Source organism: Solanum lycopersicum, chromosome 8, assembly GCF_036512215.1.
Source record: "Solanum lycopersicum chromosome 8, SLM_r2.1".
NCBI lineage: Eukaryota > Viridiplantae > Streptophyta > Magnoliopsida > Solanales > Solanaceae > Solanum > Solanum lycopersicum.
Window position 1 is genome coordinate 7,578,335 of NC_090807.1, and position 16,805 is coordinate 7,595,139.

General features: G+C 33.2%; 1 protein-coding gene across 1 annotated transcript; it reads right to left on the bottom strand.

Moving 5' to 3' along the window:
* Window positions 1-1,369: 1,369 nt before the first annotated feature.
* Window positions 1,370-1,909, bottom strand: LOC101254715 (uncharacterized). Its single transcript, XM_004244786.1, has one exon. It carries the CDS (start codon window positions 1,907-1,909, stop codon window positions 1,370-1,372), a length of 540 nt encoding a protein of 179 aa, XP_004244834.1.
* Between the last annotated feature and the right edge of the window lie 14,896 nt (window positions 1,910-16,805).

A 16,805-nucleotide genomic window follows, 5' to 3' on the forward strand; every position in this document is an offset into this window, starting at 1 on the left:
GAAAAAAATTGAGAAATAAGAGTAATAAAATGTTCACGTAATGGAAGAATCCTATAAGACTATTAATATAACGCAAAAACAAACTCTTTTCTTTAATCTCGAGTTTGTTGATCAAGAGTAGCTACTAACTACTAAACTTTTTTTATATCATATGTGAAATAGTAGTAATTTGAGTAGGCAATATGATAATATTGTGTTAAAGTGCTGTCATACGCTTCTTGTAGATACACTTCATGTTTTCTCTTTATTTGTAGCATGGAGTTCTTATCATTGGAATTTTGTATCATGGTCGTTTATGGGTTCCTTGTGTTTTGCTTATTGCATTTGCAGGTTTGGCAATGAAATAGATGAAAAAATGGAGGTTTTATGTAGTCCAAGTATAAGCTCTAAAATGTATGTGACTGTTCAGCAAACAGTTTTAGCTAATTTATCCTCACATTCATTTTTTGAATATTTTTACTCTTTTTATGCCCCTCGATAGAAGTAAAATAAACATTTATTTTGTATTTCACGAGAGACAATTTTGTATATGAGATGTAGGTGAGACGAAAAGAAGCCAACATATTTAGTATGTGTTTTTTCTACATACCCGGATTAAGAAGCATAAGGATAGGTAGAGCATGAGCTCTTGAACACTAAGTTGTTGTATTATATTTTAATACTGTTGGTCTTCTCCATTGGAACATTAACAAAAATCTCTTTGTTTTACTCTTTTATTTCCTTACTATTTCTACTTATTAAAAGAGATTTCATGATGAAGTTTTCTCCCTCTAGTATTGTGATTTCCTTGTGAGATCAGTTCAAATGGAGAATTTAACGGACATCGATTATTTATTTTGTTTTTGGTCTAATTTTAGGCCAATTTTTTATTCGATTGGTTTAACTTATTTTTCAATATATGTTGGCGATTAATTTGGTATTTGGGTTGTTTTACCATTGCATGCACTAAATTTGGAGTTCATGTGTCGCGGTGTTCCTTCTTATTTACGACTTTGTGTTTCAAATTTTGTTCATATCTTTATACAATGATTCGAATTTATTAAATCAATCGTTGCAGGGAAATTAAATTTTTCAAGAAATAAATATTAATCACTTGGTTTATCAACATGATTGAGTGGAATAGCTATTATTGATCATCTAAAATATAAAAATCTTGTTTATGTAATTTTCATTTAATTAAGAAATATTATGTGTTAATACGAATAAATCATCCTCATAGATTTATTTTCATGAGGTTGAGTTGAATAATATTTTATTATATAAATAAATAAGAAAGTAAGCACGATTTATTGAAATATCAATAATCTCCTTTTATTAGGTACTAGCTTTCAAGAAAGACAAATTAATTTACAATAATTATATAAAATACCTATTTTTTAATGAGTTGTTCAGCAATTTTTGCCATTAATACAAGATCAAATTGTTTTCTACTTCTATCTACCATTTCACGCGTTGTCTTACTACCAAGTACATTCTGACAGTCACTTACAAATCGGGGACACTTTGCCAGGTCATTTTCTAAGCCATTATAATCCTTGTTAGTTAAGGATTTAGAAGCATCTTGAAGAACGGTTATCAATAATCCATAACTGCTGTCACAAATACTATACAAGTCTTTGGTCTCTTTGTCTTTTGCATTTGCTTGAGCTTTCTCTACGAAAGCACGGTTATCATTAGCATTTTGTAGTGATTTGGTGATAGCAGCTCTAGTTACTTCTTCAGGAACATATGGATGAGAAGGTATAATTTGTCTAAAAGTGGTTAAGCAAAATTGAAGATCTTGTACTTGTCTACATATACCTGTTATTAATGCCTCGTCTGCACGAATGTCACATAAAGAAGTTTGAAAGTTGAAAATGGTTGCGAAAAGTACTAAAGGAAGAAAGTATGGAGTAAAAAGAGAAGTCATTTTCATTTCTAAAATAATTGTTACTATGATTTTTGAGGTGGATGCGACTAAATATATATAAAAGAGTGACATTGAAGCAAAACACGAATAAATATAAATTTTATCTATTTCAAAATCTATTGACATATATAGAAATAATGTTAAGTTATTTACTTTTTCAATTTCCAATCATATATAGAAATAATGTTAAATTGATATATCTCTTTCCAACTAATTAAGTTATTTCTTCATATGAGTGATACATATTTAGTAAAAGCATAATAATAACGAACAAATTTTTGAGTTCTTCTCCAGAAACATACTTTTATTTCATGCATTTCCCATCTATTTCTATTTTACATGGCTTTTATTACAAATAGTTTGTTATTTTTTACTGCTCAGTTTAACAAATTAAAAGTTTTTTTCTCCCAATATTATATTTATTGGTGGGTTGGCTCAGGATTTTCAAATATCAAATCTAATCATTTGTGTTGGATTTTTAAATCTATAAACCAAACCAAATCAATAAAACTGGGGTTTTTCAACCATGGATTTTTTTGAATTTTTTGGATTTTCGAATTTTCAGCTAAAGTATTCATACAAACATATAATTTACTTGTATGTCAAATATTTCTCCAGTCCAACCAAAACATAACTATCTAAAGTGTTTCTTAATAATATAACACAAACAATAATATGATAATGACAGCAAGATATCCAAAAAAAAATATCATAATAATGAAATTTCTTAAAACAGATATCGCAAATTAACAAGTCATAATGAAAATGATCATAATTTAATTGTACTAAATCATGCTAAAATAATTTTAATAAGTATTAGTTACATGACTAAATATTAAAAGGATATTAAAATTAGATTATGAATTTTCATTTTCTAAACCAAAGAAAAAATATTCAATATTATTTTCATACTTAGGATTAAATTGTTTTTCTTTTTGCATCAGTATTAATTTGATTTTTATTTAAGTTTTATGATAATTAACAACATCTGTGGACTATAATCTTTATGGAACCATTTAAAATTCTAAGTTTCAAAAATGAAATAATATATTAAAAGATAAAAACTATGAAAAATAGAAGAAATATATCACGCCCCCTACCCTCGAGGCGCGAATACAGGGCCTAGGACGACAAGTGATCCCAAGCTTACCCTGCTGACATGATCATGAGAATACTCAAGAAAATAAACTAATGCGGAAGCTAAAACATATTTAAAATGAAATATGGGGAATACCCATATACTAGAACTAAGATATTTGAAAACCAATGAGTTTATACGAAGAAGTTATTAACTCAATACTAAGTTGAAACTAACTATGTCTGAAAATAGCCTCTAACTGACTAGAAATTCTGAGACGAGCCCCAGCTAAGTCTAGCAAAAACTAAAACTAAAAGATCTGCTGAAGTGACTTTCTGAGATACTGTGACAAGGCAATTTTTGTATACTCATCTATCTATAACTAGGTCACCGAGTGGAGTAGAGACTAAGAAAGGTTCTGAGAGAGTTTTTGGACTAACACTGAATTGGAATGTATATATAGAGTTACAAAATAAAGAGTAGCCCCTGGATCATTCCATTGAGTGTACCATATGTGAGTCACATCCTTAAGCTAGTAGGATGTAAACTCAACCCTACCATTACCAGTTACTTGCATCACTCCAAATATTTTCTTAAACTCATCAATGAAGTTTTGTGGGTCCTCGACAACTTATGACCTTAAAACTCAAGTGGTTCATCCTAACAAAATCTCAAACTCTAACTATAATCGATACATCATTTCAATTAGTAAGTACTTGAATCTACTATCATTCTGGTTGGTCATACTCTGAGCCAATAGCTGATTCAACATTTTAAAATTCTAAGTTCAAAACTTTTTTATCTGAATTAGAAGAACTGCATTAGCTTTGCGTGCATTAGCATCCATCTGTAAGATTTACGCGGAGGCATGATACTAAATGTAGATCAGTGGATTAGAGAGGGCATCATGCCTTACGCACGATAAGAATATCAAGAAAGTGGAGTTTTCCTTAAACACTTCGTAGCCTCCCTCTTATTAGATGTGGTGCACTTCACTCCCATGAAAATAACTCTACTTAGTGCTAATTTTTAGACATCCTAGGAAACTTAAACCTAAAGATTTGATTGAGACGCGGACACAGAATTTAGGACCACAAGTGATCCCAAGCTAACCCTGCTGACTGCTGGCATGATCACAAGCATACCAAAGAAAATAAACTGATGCGGAAGCTTAACATATTTAAAATGAGAAGATGGGGAATACCCATATACTATAACTGAGATGTTTGAAAATCGATGAGTTTAACACAAAGAAGTTATTAACTCAATACTAAGTTGAAACTAACTATGCCTGAAATTAGCCTCTAACTAACTAGAAATTTTGGGACAATCCCGAGCTAAGTCTAATAAAAACTCAAACTAAATGAATAAAAGACTGAAATGAACTCATTACTGTTGTCCTCAGAAAATGAGGACTCACCACTGATTCTGTGTGCTGGAGATTGGAAATCGATCTAAGCATGATCTGGATGCATAGAATATGAACCTAAATCATGAGAAGATGTAGCGCAGGTATGCGCCAATACTTGAAAGGTACTGAGTAAGTAGGCTAGAGTAAAAATGAAATAAACATGATTCAGCAAGCATAAAAGAAAGTATAATATTCTGAACATGATATAATTTTGAGCTAACTAAATACAATGACCAAATTTATAACATGCTAAGATTGAATACTACTGAACTGTCAATATAGTTTATGCAATAGAGTGTGAATGAATTGTGGGAGCTACTAATAACCGATAATAAAATTACATAAGCTAAATGTGGAGTCCAATGTATACGCCCATCAAGAGGACCCAATATACCCTGCCAGAGGTATAAAGGCATGCTGGTGTGATTACTAAATTGATGCCCACAAAAGAAATTTTTAACTTACTTGGCTAGTAGTTCTAGGAATATTTAGATACAGTTAACCCTAGTCCAACTCGATATTATGTTACTCCCAGTGAATTAAGTGATTAACACATTATGACTAAATTTCTGTAACTATTGGATAGTTCAAAACTGAACATGCAAACTAAGAATGCAACAATTAATCTGAGAATGATGCATTAATAACTGAGGCATGTATAACTAAAGTAACTGAAATAGTTAACCTAGTGTGTGCAATTCAAGAACTAAAGAAATACATAGTTCGGATTCTGGAATTCATGCATTTATCTGACCATTAACATATTAATCTTATTTGGACCACTGTATCATCTTAAAACCCAATAATTATAACATTCAAGAAACCCTATGTCTAGTTATGATATGTGAATCAAGAAAATGACTGAAAACTAGCGATCTAACGGGTGAAATGAGCCCACTAGTAAAAATTCAACATACCTGGTGAGGAAATCGACAGAGGAACTAATGGAATCTAGATGTTTGAAATCTATATGACTTCTTGAACTAGTATGGATATTTCCTCCAAACACTTAGTATCACTTAAATTTTGAATACCCAATAGCTAAACTCGTAAAACATCCCGGAAATACGAATCAAAACAACTAAAGGCATACTACAACTCCACCAACAAGAATACAAAAACTATTCATCAAGAACTTCAATATTGATCATTTAATCTATTCAAAACTCATTCAATTAAACATGTTGGTGTGTGGCCAAATGAACCAAACACAGAAAGCTGTCACGTTCCTTAAAGGGATCACCCCCACGAAATCAACTCAACAATCTTGACATTCTTGGCGAAATCTTCGTCTTCCTCTTTTGTTCCCTTTTCTCCCAAGATCTAATCTTATTAAACTTTTCTAAAACCGAAAAATTAAAGATTGGTTTTCCCCCTAATTAATCCTTAAAATGAATTAGGAAATAGTAGGGTGAAAAGACTATTTTACCCTTACTAAAATATAGATAGACTTTCCCCATTCCAACAACCTAAAAATTATGAAAGGCATATCTCCCTCATACGACATCAAAAATGAGAAAAATTGGTGTCGTTGGAAAGATCTTCCCAAGTTCTTTCCATCGACATAAATACCAGCCCCTAATTCCTCTTGAGCTAAAAGTTATGGCCGTTTGAAAATGACCAAAAAGTCACTTTTGTACTTGTGAAATTTTCATGATTTTTTCTATTCTTTTCATAAATAACTATCCTTAATTTCTTTGTTTAATCCTAGCTATTTCGGTTTATGAAATGATACAATATCTCCCCCTTGAGAACATTCGTCCTCGAATGAGAACTCTTTCACTAAGCTAAGGGTAGTAACATCATTTCACCACTCAACAAACAAAAACAAGTAATAACATTCTTACACATAATCTTATGAAGTACTAAAATGAGAATGTATTACCTTAATCTGCATTCTCTCCGAATTCAAAGAGATGTGGATACCTCTTCTTCATACTTTTCTCAGCTTTTCAAGTCGCTTCTTCAATGAATTGGTTCCTCCAAAGGACCTTGACTGATGCAACTTCCTTTGTTCTCAACTTGACGATCTAAAATCTAGACTGGATCTCTTTATTGGATAAGCTATCCTTAATCCCAATATTCTTAGTCAGTACAATCAATGGAGGATCACCCAAACACTTCTTCAACATAGAAATATGGAATACCGGATGAACCATTGCTAACTCTTGGGGTAACTCCAACTCATATGCAACAGTGCCAACTCTCTTGGAGATTCTTTAAGGAACAACATACCGGGGAGTAAGTTTTCCCTTCTTACCAAACCTCATAACCCCCTTCATGGGTGAAACATTCCAATACACTTAATCATCCACTTGAAACTCTAACAGCCTTCTCAAAACATGTGTGTAGGATTTTTGGTGACTTTGTTCCATTTTCAATCTCTCTTGGATCACTTTCACCTACTCCATAGCTTGGTGAACTTGATCTAGTCTTGTCGACTCCGCTTCACCAACTTCGAACCACCCAATAGGAGATCTGCATCTTCCCCCATAAACAGCTTCATATGGAAACATTTGGATGCTCGAATGGTAGCTATTGTTGTAAGCAAACTCAATAAGGTACATGATCATCCCAACTCCCTTTGAAATCAATCATACAAGCTCTCAACATATCTTCTAAAGTCTAGATGGTATGCTCTGCTTCGCCATCTGTCTGAGGATGAAAAGCAATTCTTAAGTTCACCTTTGAACCTAAGCCTTTTGGATAAGATTTCCAGAACTGTGCAGTTAATTCTGCACCTCTATCTGAAATAATAGAGACCTGAACTCCATGCAGTCTAACTACCTCTTGAAGGTACAACGTAGCATAATCCTCGGCCAAATAGGTAGTCTTTACCCGCAAGAAATGGGCGGACTTTGTCATTCTACCGATAATCACCCAAATAGAATCATGTTGCTTGTAAGATCTTGGCAAGCCTGTTATGAAGTCCATATAAATCATCTCCCACTTATATTCTAAAAGTTCTATAATATGAGCCAAACCTCCCCGCCTTTGGTGTTCTCTTTCAATTGTTGGCAATTTGGGCACTTGGCAACAAACTCGGCAATATCTTTATTCATTCCTACCCACCAATATACCTCTCTCAAATCGCGGTACATCATGGTGGAACTCATATGGATGGAATATCTGAAGCTATGAGACTCCTCTAGGATCCTCTCTTGGAGTCCATCCACCCTAGGTACGCACAATCTACCTTGGTACTTAATCACACTATCTTCCCCTTTTTTAAAAACCAATACTCTTTGCTTATGAACATTTGCATTCAAGTCGACCAAAATGGGATCTTGGTCTTGCTTCTCTTTTACCTTTGACACTAATGATGACTCAACCCCGACAGTCACCACTATTCCTCCTTTTGTTGAATTCATAAGTCTGACCCCTAGACATGCAAGCTTTTGCACATATTTAGCTAACTCCCTCTTTTCTTAGTTAACATGCACGGTACTTCTCATGGATAACCTACTTAAGGCATCAAAAACTACATTAGCCTTACATGGGTGGTAAAGAATACTCATGTCATAATCCTTGAGTAAATCTAACCACCTTCTCTGTCTGAGATTAATCTCCTTCTGAGTAAACACATATTAAAGGCCACATATGATCAGTGCATATGTCAACATGAACACCATATAAGTAATGATGGCATATCTTCAAGGCGAAAACTAAACCAGCCAATTCTAAGTCACGAGTTGGATAATTCTTCTCATGATTCTTCAACTGCCTGGAGGCATAAGCTATAATCTTGTCATTCTACATAAACACACATCCCAAACCAACTCTCGATTCATCACATACACACAAAACCTTAAGTACCCTCTTGTAAGGTCAAAACTAGAGCGATAGTCAATCTCTTTTCAACTCCTAAAAGTTTTTCTTATAATAGTCCATCTTCCATGCACATATTATTGTTGCATAACTAGTACGATAACCAAACAACCCCCAATTTGATTTATAGATGATAACTTGAAAAACACTTACTGCAGATCAAATGACAAAAACAAGAAACCTACTAAAACTGAATTGCCTGTTAAAGAGGACGAGGATGCTCGTTCTACTACTTTCTCATACACAAGGTCCAAACCATTAAAACTTGGCTGTCTTCTAAGTAAGCTTGGTCAAAGAAGATGAGATAGATGAAAACCCTTTATCAAATCTCTGTTGGAGATGTGGGTTTAGGCCAACTCTTAACTGCTTCTATCTTCTGGGTGTAAATTCTAATCCCATCACCGGAAACTATGTCTCCCAAGAATGCCATAAACTTAAGCCAAAACTCACACTTGGAGAACTTGGCATATAATTTTTTATCTCTCAATGTCCGAAGAACTATCCTGAGGTGACTAGAATGATCTTCTCCATTCCTTGAATAAATAAGTATGTCATCAAGATGATGAAAAACATATGTAAACAAGGTTTGAAGACTTTTTTTCATAAGATTTATGAAGGTTGCAGGTGCATTTGTCAAACAAAAAGACATGACCAAAAACTCATAATTCCCATATCTTGTTCTAAAAGTTGTCTTTGGAATATCACATTCCCTAACTTTCAACTGATGATAGCCTAATCTGAGATCAATTTTTGAGAAGCAAAAAACACCCTAAAGTAGGTCGAAAAGATCATCTATCCTTGGAACATGATACTTATTCTTGATGGTCACCTTATTCAAATGGTGGTAGTCTATACACATCCTAAGGGAACCATCCTTCTTCCTCACAAACAAGACTGGAGCACCCCGAGGTGAGATACTTGGTCGAATAAAACCTTTATCTAACAGATTTTTTAGCTACTATTTCAATTCTTTTAACTCTGCTGGTGACATTGTGTATGATGGAATAGAGATAGGATGAGTATCTGAGATGATGTCTATGTCGAAGTCTTTCTCACTCTCAGGATGGACTCCAGGTAGATTATCATGAAAGACTTCTGGAAACTAATTTACTATTGAAACTGATTGAAGAGAAGGTACCTCAACACTTAAGTCATTAATTCGGACTAATTCATAGATATATCCCTCTGGAACTAACTTTATCGCCTTAAGGTATGAAATGAAACGACCCGTAGTCACTACTGAACTACTACTCCACTCTATGACTGGATCATTTGGAATTTGAAACTTGACAAGTTGAGTTTTGTTATCTATTGATGCATAATAGGTATAGAGTCAATCCATACCTAGAATGACATGAAAATCTACCATGTCTAACTCTATTAAATAAGTCACGGTACTCTTGTGACTGACGGAAATAGGACAATCACATTAGACTATTTCTGCTATAATGGATTCACCAACATATGTGGAAATACTGAATGGTTCGCTAAGTTGTTAAGGATTAATCTCAAAGTTCATAGTAACACAGGGAGTCACAAAAGATAAACTCACTTCTAGGTCTAACAATGCATAAAGAGTAAAGTCAAAGACTCGAATCATACCAGTGAAAACATCTGGTGAATTCTACTACTTTTTACGGTTATTGAGAGCGTACAAGTGGTTTATTCCTCCATAAGCACCAAAAGTACCTCCCCTAGGTTCAGCCCTATTTGGTGAAGCAGCTGATGAAGATTAAGCTCTATTGACCCCATTACCACCACCTTGTTTTCTCTTTGGATAATCTCTAGTCTGACCGCACTTGAAACAACCCATGAATCCTTAACAATAAATGACAGAGTGATTTCTACCACACTTGTTCCTGAGGTTCAACATTCTTCCAAGTTGGACGACTTCTTGTTGCTCTTTGTGGAGGCATAGTTTTCTGAAATACGTGCAAGCAGGAATTAGAGAGAGACTTTAAGAGATAAACTCTATCGCACGAACAGGAATATGAATGAAGTGAGAAATTATTAAATGTTTTAGCCTCTTCATCATAGATGTGAAGTGTTTCACACCGATGACTAAGACTTTACCAACACGGCTGCATAGACTTCCTAGGACTTTTGAACTCTGTGCTTTGATATCAAGTTTGTCACGAACTGAGCCTACACCATGTACGTGGCCAGCACCCAATGACCATGATTGGCCTTGAGTAAGCCCTTGGACCGACTTACTCAACTCAGTAGAAGACTTAGCATAAGATATAATCTCAAGAAATAACTTTAAAGAGAGTAATTATCAAAGTGGAAACCCAAGTATTTGTCAAAAACAAGTGAAGGAAAAAACTATGAAAAGCTAAAATCATATGTCTATGAAGCCTCTAATATATAGATGGATGTTGGGACACAACTAAATACTAAACAAATAGTTAAAACTAAAGATGCCTTCGACAATGAAAATAAGCTCACCAACTAACTCTAAGCTGCTCAGTGGATAAATAGTGTGGTGAATGTTAATCCTAGTTACATGCGTAAGCACCATAATACGATGCAAGACAACTAGCATTTGTACATTGAATGTATGGGTATGTGAGTTGGAATGATACAACAATACTTAAGCTTGAAAATGAGTAAGAAGAAATACTTACCTTAGATTTGTTCAACTTATGAATAACTACTCATTTCAATATAATGCAATTTAAAAGTGACGCAATATAAAGAAAAATTGGTTGAAAACTTACTGCAAACCCTTAGTGTATATATGGATATAATAGATCTTTGAGATGTATGTAAAAATACAAATAAATGATTTATATAAATATACAATAACTTCTATGGGAGCTTCTCTAACTGAGAACCTTCACTTAAGAGTTATAGTGATGATACACCGTTACTCGTCCCACTTTTCCAGGCCATCCTAACCTTGCCAAAGTATAAGACCTGTACTGCCTAATGGATCCTCTAGTATTATGTGAAAAGGGTTCATCTAAAAAGTATGACCCTCTTCTACCCATGATTGCTACATGGTTTTCATGGAGACTTGAGTTAATATAAACTCGCATCCCCACATCGATTCTGAATACTATTCCCTAAAATATACTAGCTCTTATATTTTTAAAACATACAGATTCTTTGACTTGAGATTAGTGCTCAAAACTTAGCTTTAAAATCTCTCTTGGAAATCATAATTTCCCCTGCTTGCTTTATTTTATAAAGCTATTACTTCTGTCAAAAAATTAGCTCGAAAGCTCTATACTTGTTTTAAGATGTAAAGCCATTTGTAGATCTTAGGGATTACTAAGTTCCCTTATAGCTTTTGAGAATGAAATAAACTATTTAATCTTTCTTAACTTGAACTTGAGTCTTAAAAAAAGGTTAAAAATGTTTGTTAAAGACCCTTGGAACTTTAGGAACTCATTGTGACTTACTTCTTAGCATTAAGACTTGACTTTCAACATCCTTGACTTTGATCTAAACTTTTATTGAATTGGAGTACGGATTCAAGGATCACGATCTCATGTTTATAGATGATTTCATGATGTTTATATGTATTTTATAGTGTTGGGATCAACCAAGAAATGTGGGTACATCACTTAGGAACTAGTACGAAAATATAGGGAAAGAATGGGGTCTCCAAGTGACCTTGGCGCTCTGAGAGGCACAGAGCGCCAAAGCCTGACAGACAGACTCTGGTCTAATGCAATCTTGCTGGCACGGCGGTTCAGGGCCTGTCAGACAGAGCCTGCCCTAAGGGGCTTCGGTAGGGACGGCGCCCCAGGGTCTATCAGACGAGATTTTTGAATTTTTTTTCTTCGATTTTAAACTTTTAACCTTCTAAAATCCCATGAATATTTCCCCAAAAACTTAGGATCACTAAAATTCGCAATACCCTATAGTTTAGACTCGTAAAAAAACCCAAAAACACGTATCAAAATAACTAAAGGCATACTACAACTCCGCCGACAAGAATTCAGAAATTGTTCATCAAGAACTTCAATATTCATCATTCAATATATTCAAAACTCAATGAATTAAACATGTTGGTGTGTGGGTGAACGAATCCAACACATAAAGATCTCACATACCTTAAAGGGATCACCCCCAACGAAATCCACTCAACGATCTTTGCGTTCTTGGCGTAATCTTCGTCTTCCTCTTCTCTTCCCTTTTCTCCCAAGCCCTAAGCGTATTCAAAATTTTCTAAAACTGAATTAAGGCTTGGTTTAACACTAATAAACCCTTAAAATGAATTAGGAAATAGTAAGGTGAAAAGACTATTGTACCCTTACTAAATTCCAGATTGAACTTTCCTTAGTCTAACAACCCAACTTTTGAAAGACATATCTCCCTCATACGACATCAAAAATGAGAAAACTCGACGCCGTTTGGAAATATTTCATCCATATGAAGAACTGTCCTTAACTCCCCCTGAGCTAGAAATTATGGTCGTTTGAAAATGACAAAAAACTCACTTTTATACTTGAGAAATTTTCAGATTTTTCCTAATCTTTCAAAAAAATAACTATCCTTAGTTTCTTTGTTTAATCCTAGCTATTTAAGTTTACGAGATGCTACTATTTTTTCCTAAATATCAAATTTTCTACAATCATGTATATGTTGTAAAATCAAAGTAAAATAAGACAAGAGATAGAAAAGATTGAAGCAATAGAAATAGGGAGACAAAAGATGAGAATACTTCTTCTTCTTCAAAGTATATCAAACCGTCAAGTGTCTACAATATGAATCTTTATTCCTCTATTTATAGTGTAACATAGAGGCATACAAAATTTCAGTTATAAACATGACACTAACATGAATATAATAGAGGAGGTTATGAAAGCGAAAGGTTATAAGAATAATGGTTATAAAGTTGGAGGTTATGAAGGTTATGATTATCTCTATAATGGAAGAAAATAATGGAGATAATGGGTGAGTAACTTCTTAGAGTAGTGGACATCCACAATATAATATTTTATAAAACTCCCCCATGGATATCCATAGATAATATGTCTCGTTAAAACCTTATTAGGAAAAAACCTCGTTGAAAAAAAAATAGTGAAGGAAAAGGAGTGAACATATCTTTCAATACGCTTTGAATGTTGACTCGTTAAAACCTTATCAGGAAAAACAAATTGGGATAAAATCATGGTTAAGGAAAAGAGTAGAACACATATTTACTTGATATCTTGGAAACTATGTATTCCAATCCTGTATCACAACTTCTCAAATATTGATGTTGGCAATATTTAGTGAATAAGTTTACAAGATTATCACTTGAATGGATCTTGAACGTCTATCTCATCATTTTGTTGAAGATCATGTGAAAAATACTTTTGGAGAAATATGATTAGTCCTCCTTTGATTGTATCATCCCTTAAATGTTATTTTCGTATATGGTTGCTGGAATATACTTTACCAAAGAAAAATCACATATTTTCTGAATATGATAGATTGTGAATCCAACCAAACACACTCCGACTTACTTCATATATCAATCTTATTTCTGCAAGAATTTGAAGAAGCGGTTACCAATATTTGATTATTTGAACGCCAAGATATTATTGTTCCTTCAAATGTAAATAAATTGTCCATTTATGATTGATCTTTATGCGGATCAAATTTACATAATCAAATCAATTTTTACTCGGAGATTGATCTTTTCAATTTTATTGAAGCTCAACTTTTCTTCTAAAAAAATCACACATCTTCTATGTGTTAAGTCATTTGCTTTATTAGTTTCCTGTCATGACTTGAATGATAATATGGCAATCCTTTCATAAAACTTTGGTTATGTATATCAAATAATCTTCTATCATTTGCAAAACTAACAATCTATAAGTGCGCCAATTGCACTTATACATGACATTTTTAATCATTTCACAAGGATAAAAAGATTCTTTCTTTATTTTAAGTAATGTCAGAACCATTGGATACTTAATGGAATTGTTTTAAGACCTTTTAAATCCTTGAAAAAATTTCAAATACAACACTCATCATCTAGTTAGACATGATAATTAGTCATTATACATATCCAAGTATTTCATTTATTCCCAGACTGAAATAAGTTTCATTGCATCCACCAGTGGAGAACATATTTCCATTTAATAATGCCAGGACTTATGCGAAAACCCTTTATGCCCCAAGGCACGAACCATACTTTATATCTTACGAATACACTTTCGCACAATGATTCATTTGTACCCCGGCCCCCCCTTCCGGACATACATTTTGATTTATGAACTATATGTTTAAAAGCATCACTTTTCTAAGTGAAATAAAATATATTTGAATAGTGTCGATCATTTATCTGTCCATATTATATGAAATATTCGAATTTAAGATTCTCATAACCATTTATAGCATTGAGTGCTACATCATGTCAAATATACCTTCGACGATTATCTTGATATCACTTCCAATACGACATAAATTATTGAGATCTTTTAATTTTTCATCATTTTAAGGTACCTGAATCTTTGACAAGGTATTATGAAATTTTATGTCATAGTACTCTTTCAAAGCACTTGCCTCATTTGCAATGAAAATTTTGATAATTTGCCCCTCTCCTTTCTCAAGGAGTTTTACATTTGAAATCGACTGGTCTATCATATTTCTGGCGTACCATAGACTCTGTTCTTCAAAGACTATTATTGGAGCATTTGCAGCTTGATTAATATATTGGTTCAGCAAATACATTTGGCAAACTACTTGCAACATTTTGAAAATAAATTATCTTTTGAACTTCAAGTTCACATTTTTTAATGAGGATCTAGATAATTCACCCCACACATAATCTTCAGCTGCTACACATATATCTACTGATGTTAGGAAATCTAACAATCACTCTCAAGCTCATTTAGGGGATCCATCTTGGTGTGTGGTGGAGAAGTAAAATTATATGTGAGCACATCAAATTTTTAGATGACAACTATTTGGTTCCTGATCCTGAACCAATTGTGTTTGGGAGAACTTTATTGGCTTGATTCATACATGTTAAATAAATTCATCTCATACCAAATTTTATTTGAGAGATTTGTTCTCATAATCAATGGTCTAGCTATAATTTGAGGCATACAATTTCTGCTAAATCCACCAGGATTATTAACATGGTTGTGCTCTTAGTTTACTAATTCGAGGAAACAACCTTACAAAAATCATTTTGTTAGTTAGTACAAATGCATGTGTGACCATACCGTAGATGCATCTATTAAATCATAATAGTGTACGGTCCATATGGCAGGTGAACGGGCTCATATTAATCTTTTTATATGTTCCAAATAATTCTAGGGGATACAATCCCAACATTAGCTGGTAAAATGATCATTTTATCACGAGAACAAGCTACAAAAGAGATTTTTTGAAGAATCTTTTATTTCTTCAACATATAGCCACGTGAATTCTCAACTTTTTTCATCACATATGAATCGAAATGGCCAACTGATTATGCCAACTGATATTTATTCTAGTAAACCTCTAGTTTACTTTTGCATGTGCTTCCATCATCATGTCCATGTTTGTATACAATAAACAAGAGGGAAAAATGGTAAATCTTCTACATAAATATTTAAAATCCACTTTTTGTAGTAATTTGAAGATATTAAATTTTTCCATAATTTATAGTCTCAATATAATATTTTTCTTTTCAATTCTTCCAAAACTCAAAAACTTTCTTTTGATACTCACTAGAACCCCAATATTATGAACAATTTCATTCCACCAGATGGTAACAAATTAGCCCTTCCAGAACCTCAACTAAGTTTGTGTACTATCACAAATTTCACAACGCCATTCTTATGGTGACTGTCTTCTTCAAGGAGAATATTATTATTATTGTCATGGTTAAATTGTCACATGCAAGACTTATTTCTTGATAATCAATGACAAACTTCTTTGTTCATAACCACAACCTTTATAGGAAAGAACTATTTCTTTCTTTTGTCCTTCAATAGTTCATAATTTAACATGTCACAATATATGTGTAGTACTCAAAGTATATGACTAAATGATCATTTATGTCAAAATATTTCTTTTGAATATCTCAAACCTCCTGTAGAGGTGAGATGTGATATTTATCCAACAATTTGTGGACATGTTCTTATCCATAAGAACAAAAGTCACAATTTCTTTACGAAATGGACCATAACATTTAAACATGCTCAATAAGTTTCTATTAGAAACTCATTGTCATACTTTCACATTTATCAAATTTATGTTACTCAACTCAACATCACTTTAAGAGATCAAATGTGTCAAATGTACTATCACTTACTATTTTTTTATTTGATGGAGAATTTACAAAACTTTTTAAATTTGGATTGCACCAACAACAATGTACCTAATAACTTCTTTACCACTTTGATGGAATAAAAATTACCTTCACATTTGAAGAACAATCTTAAGAACCCATAATGTTCTTCCTTTTCACTACCACAATGATGATCATTAACATTTTACCACACCCATATTCATATCAGCACTATAGTGCATTGGGACTTAAATCCAATGTCTTAACCATGTAAATACGCCTTTGGTCATAAATCAATTGGACTTGAACCCAACTTCTTATTATCATGGTGCACCAAGACTTTGCTCGATATCTT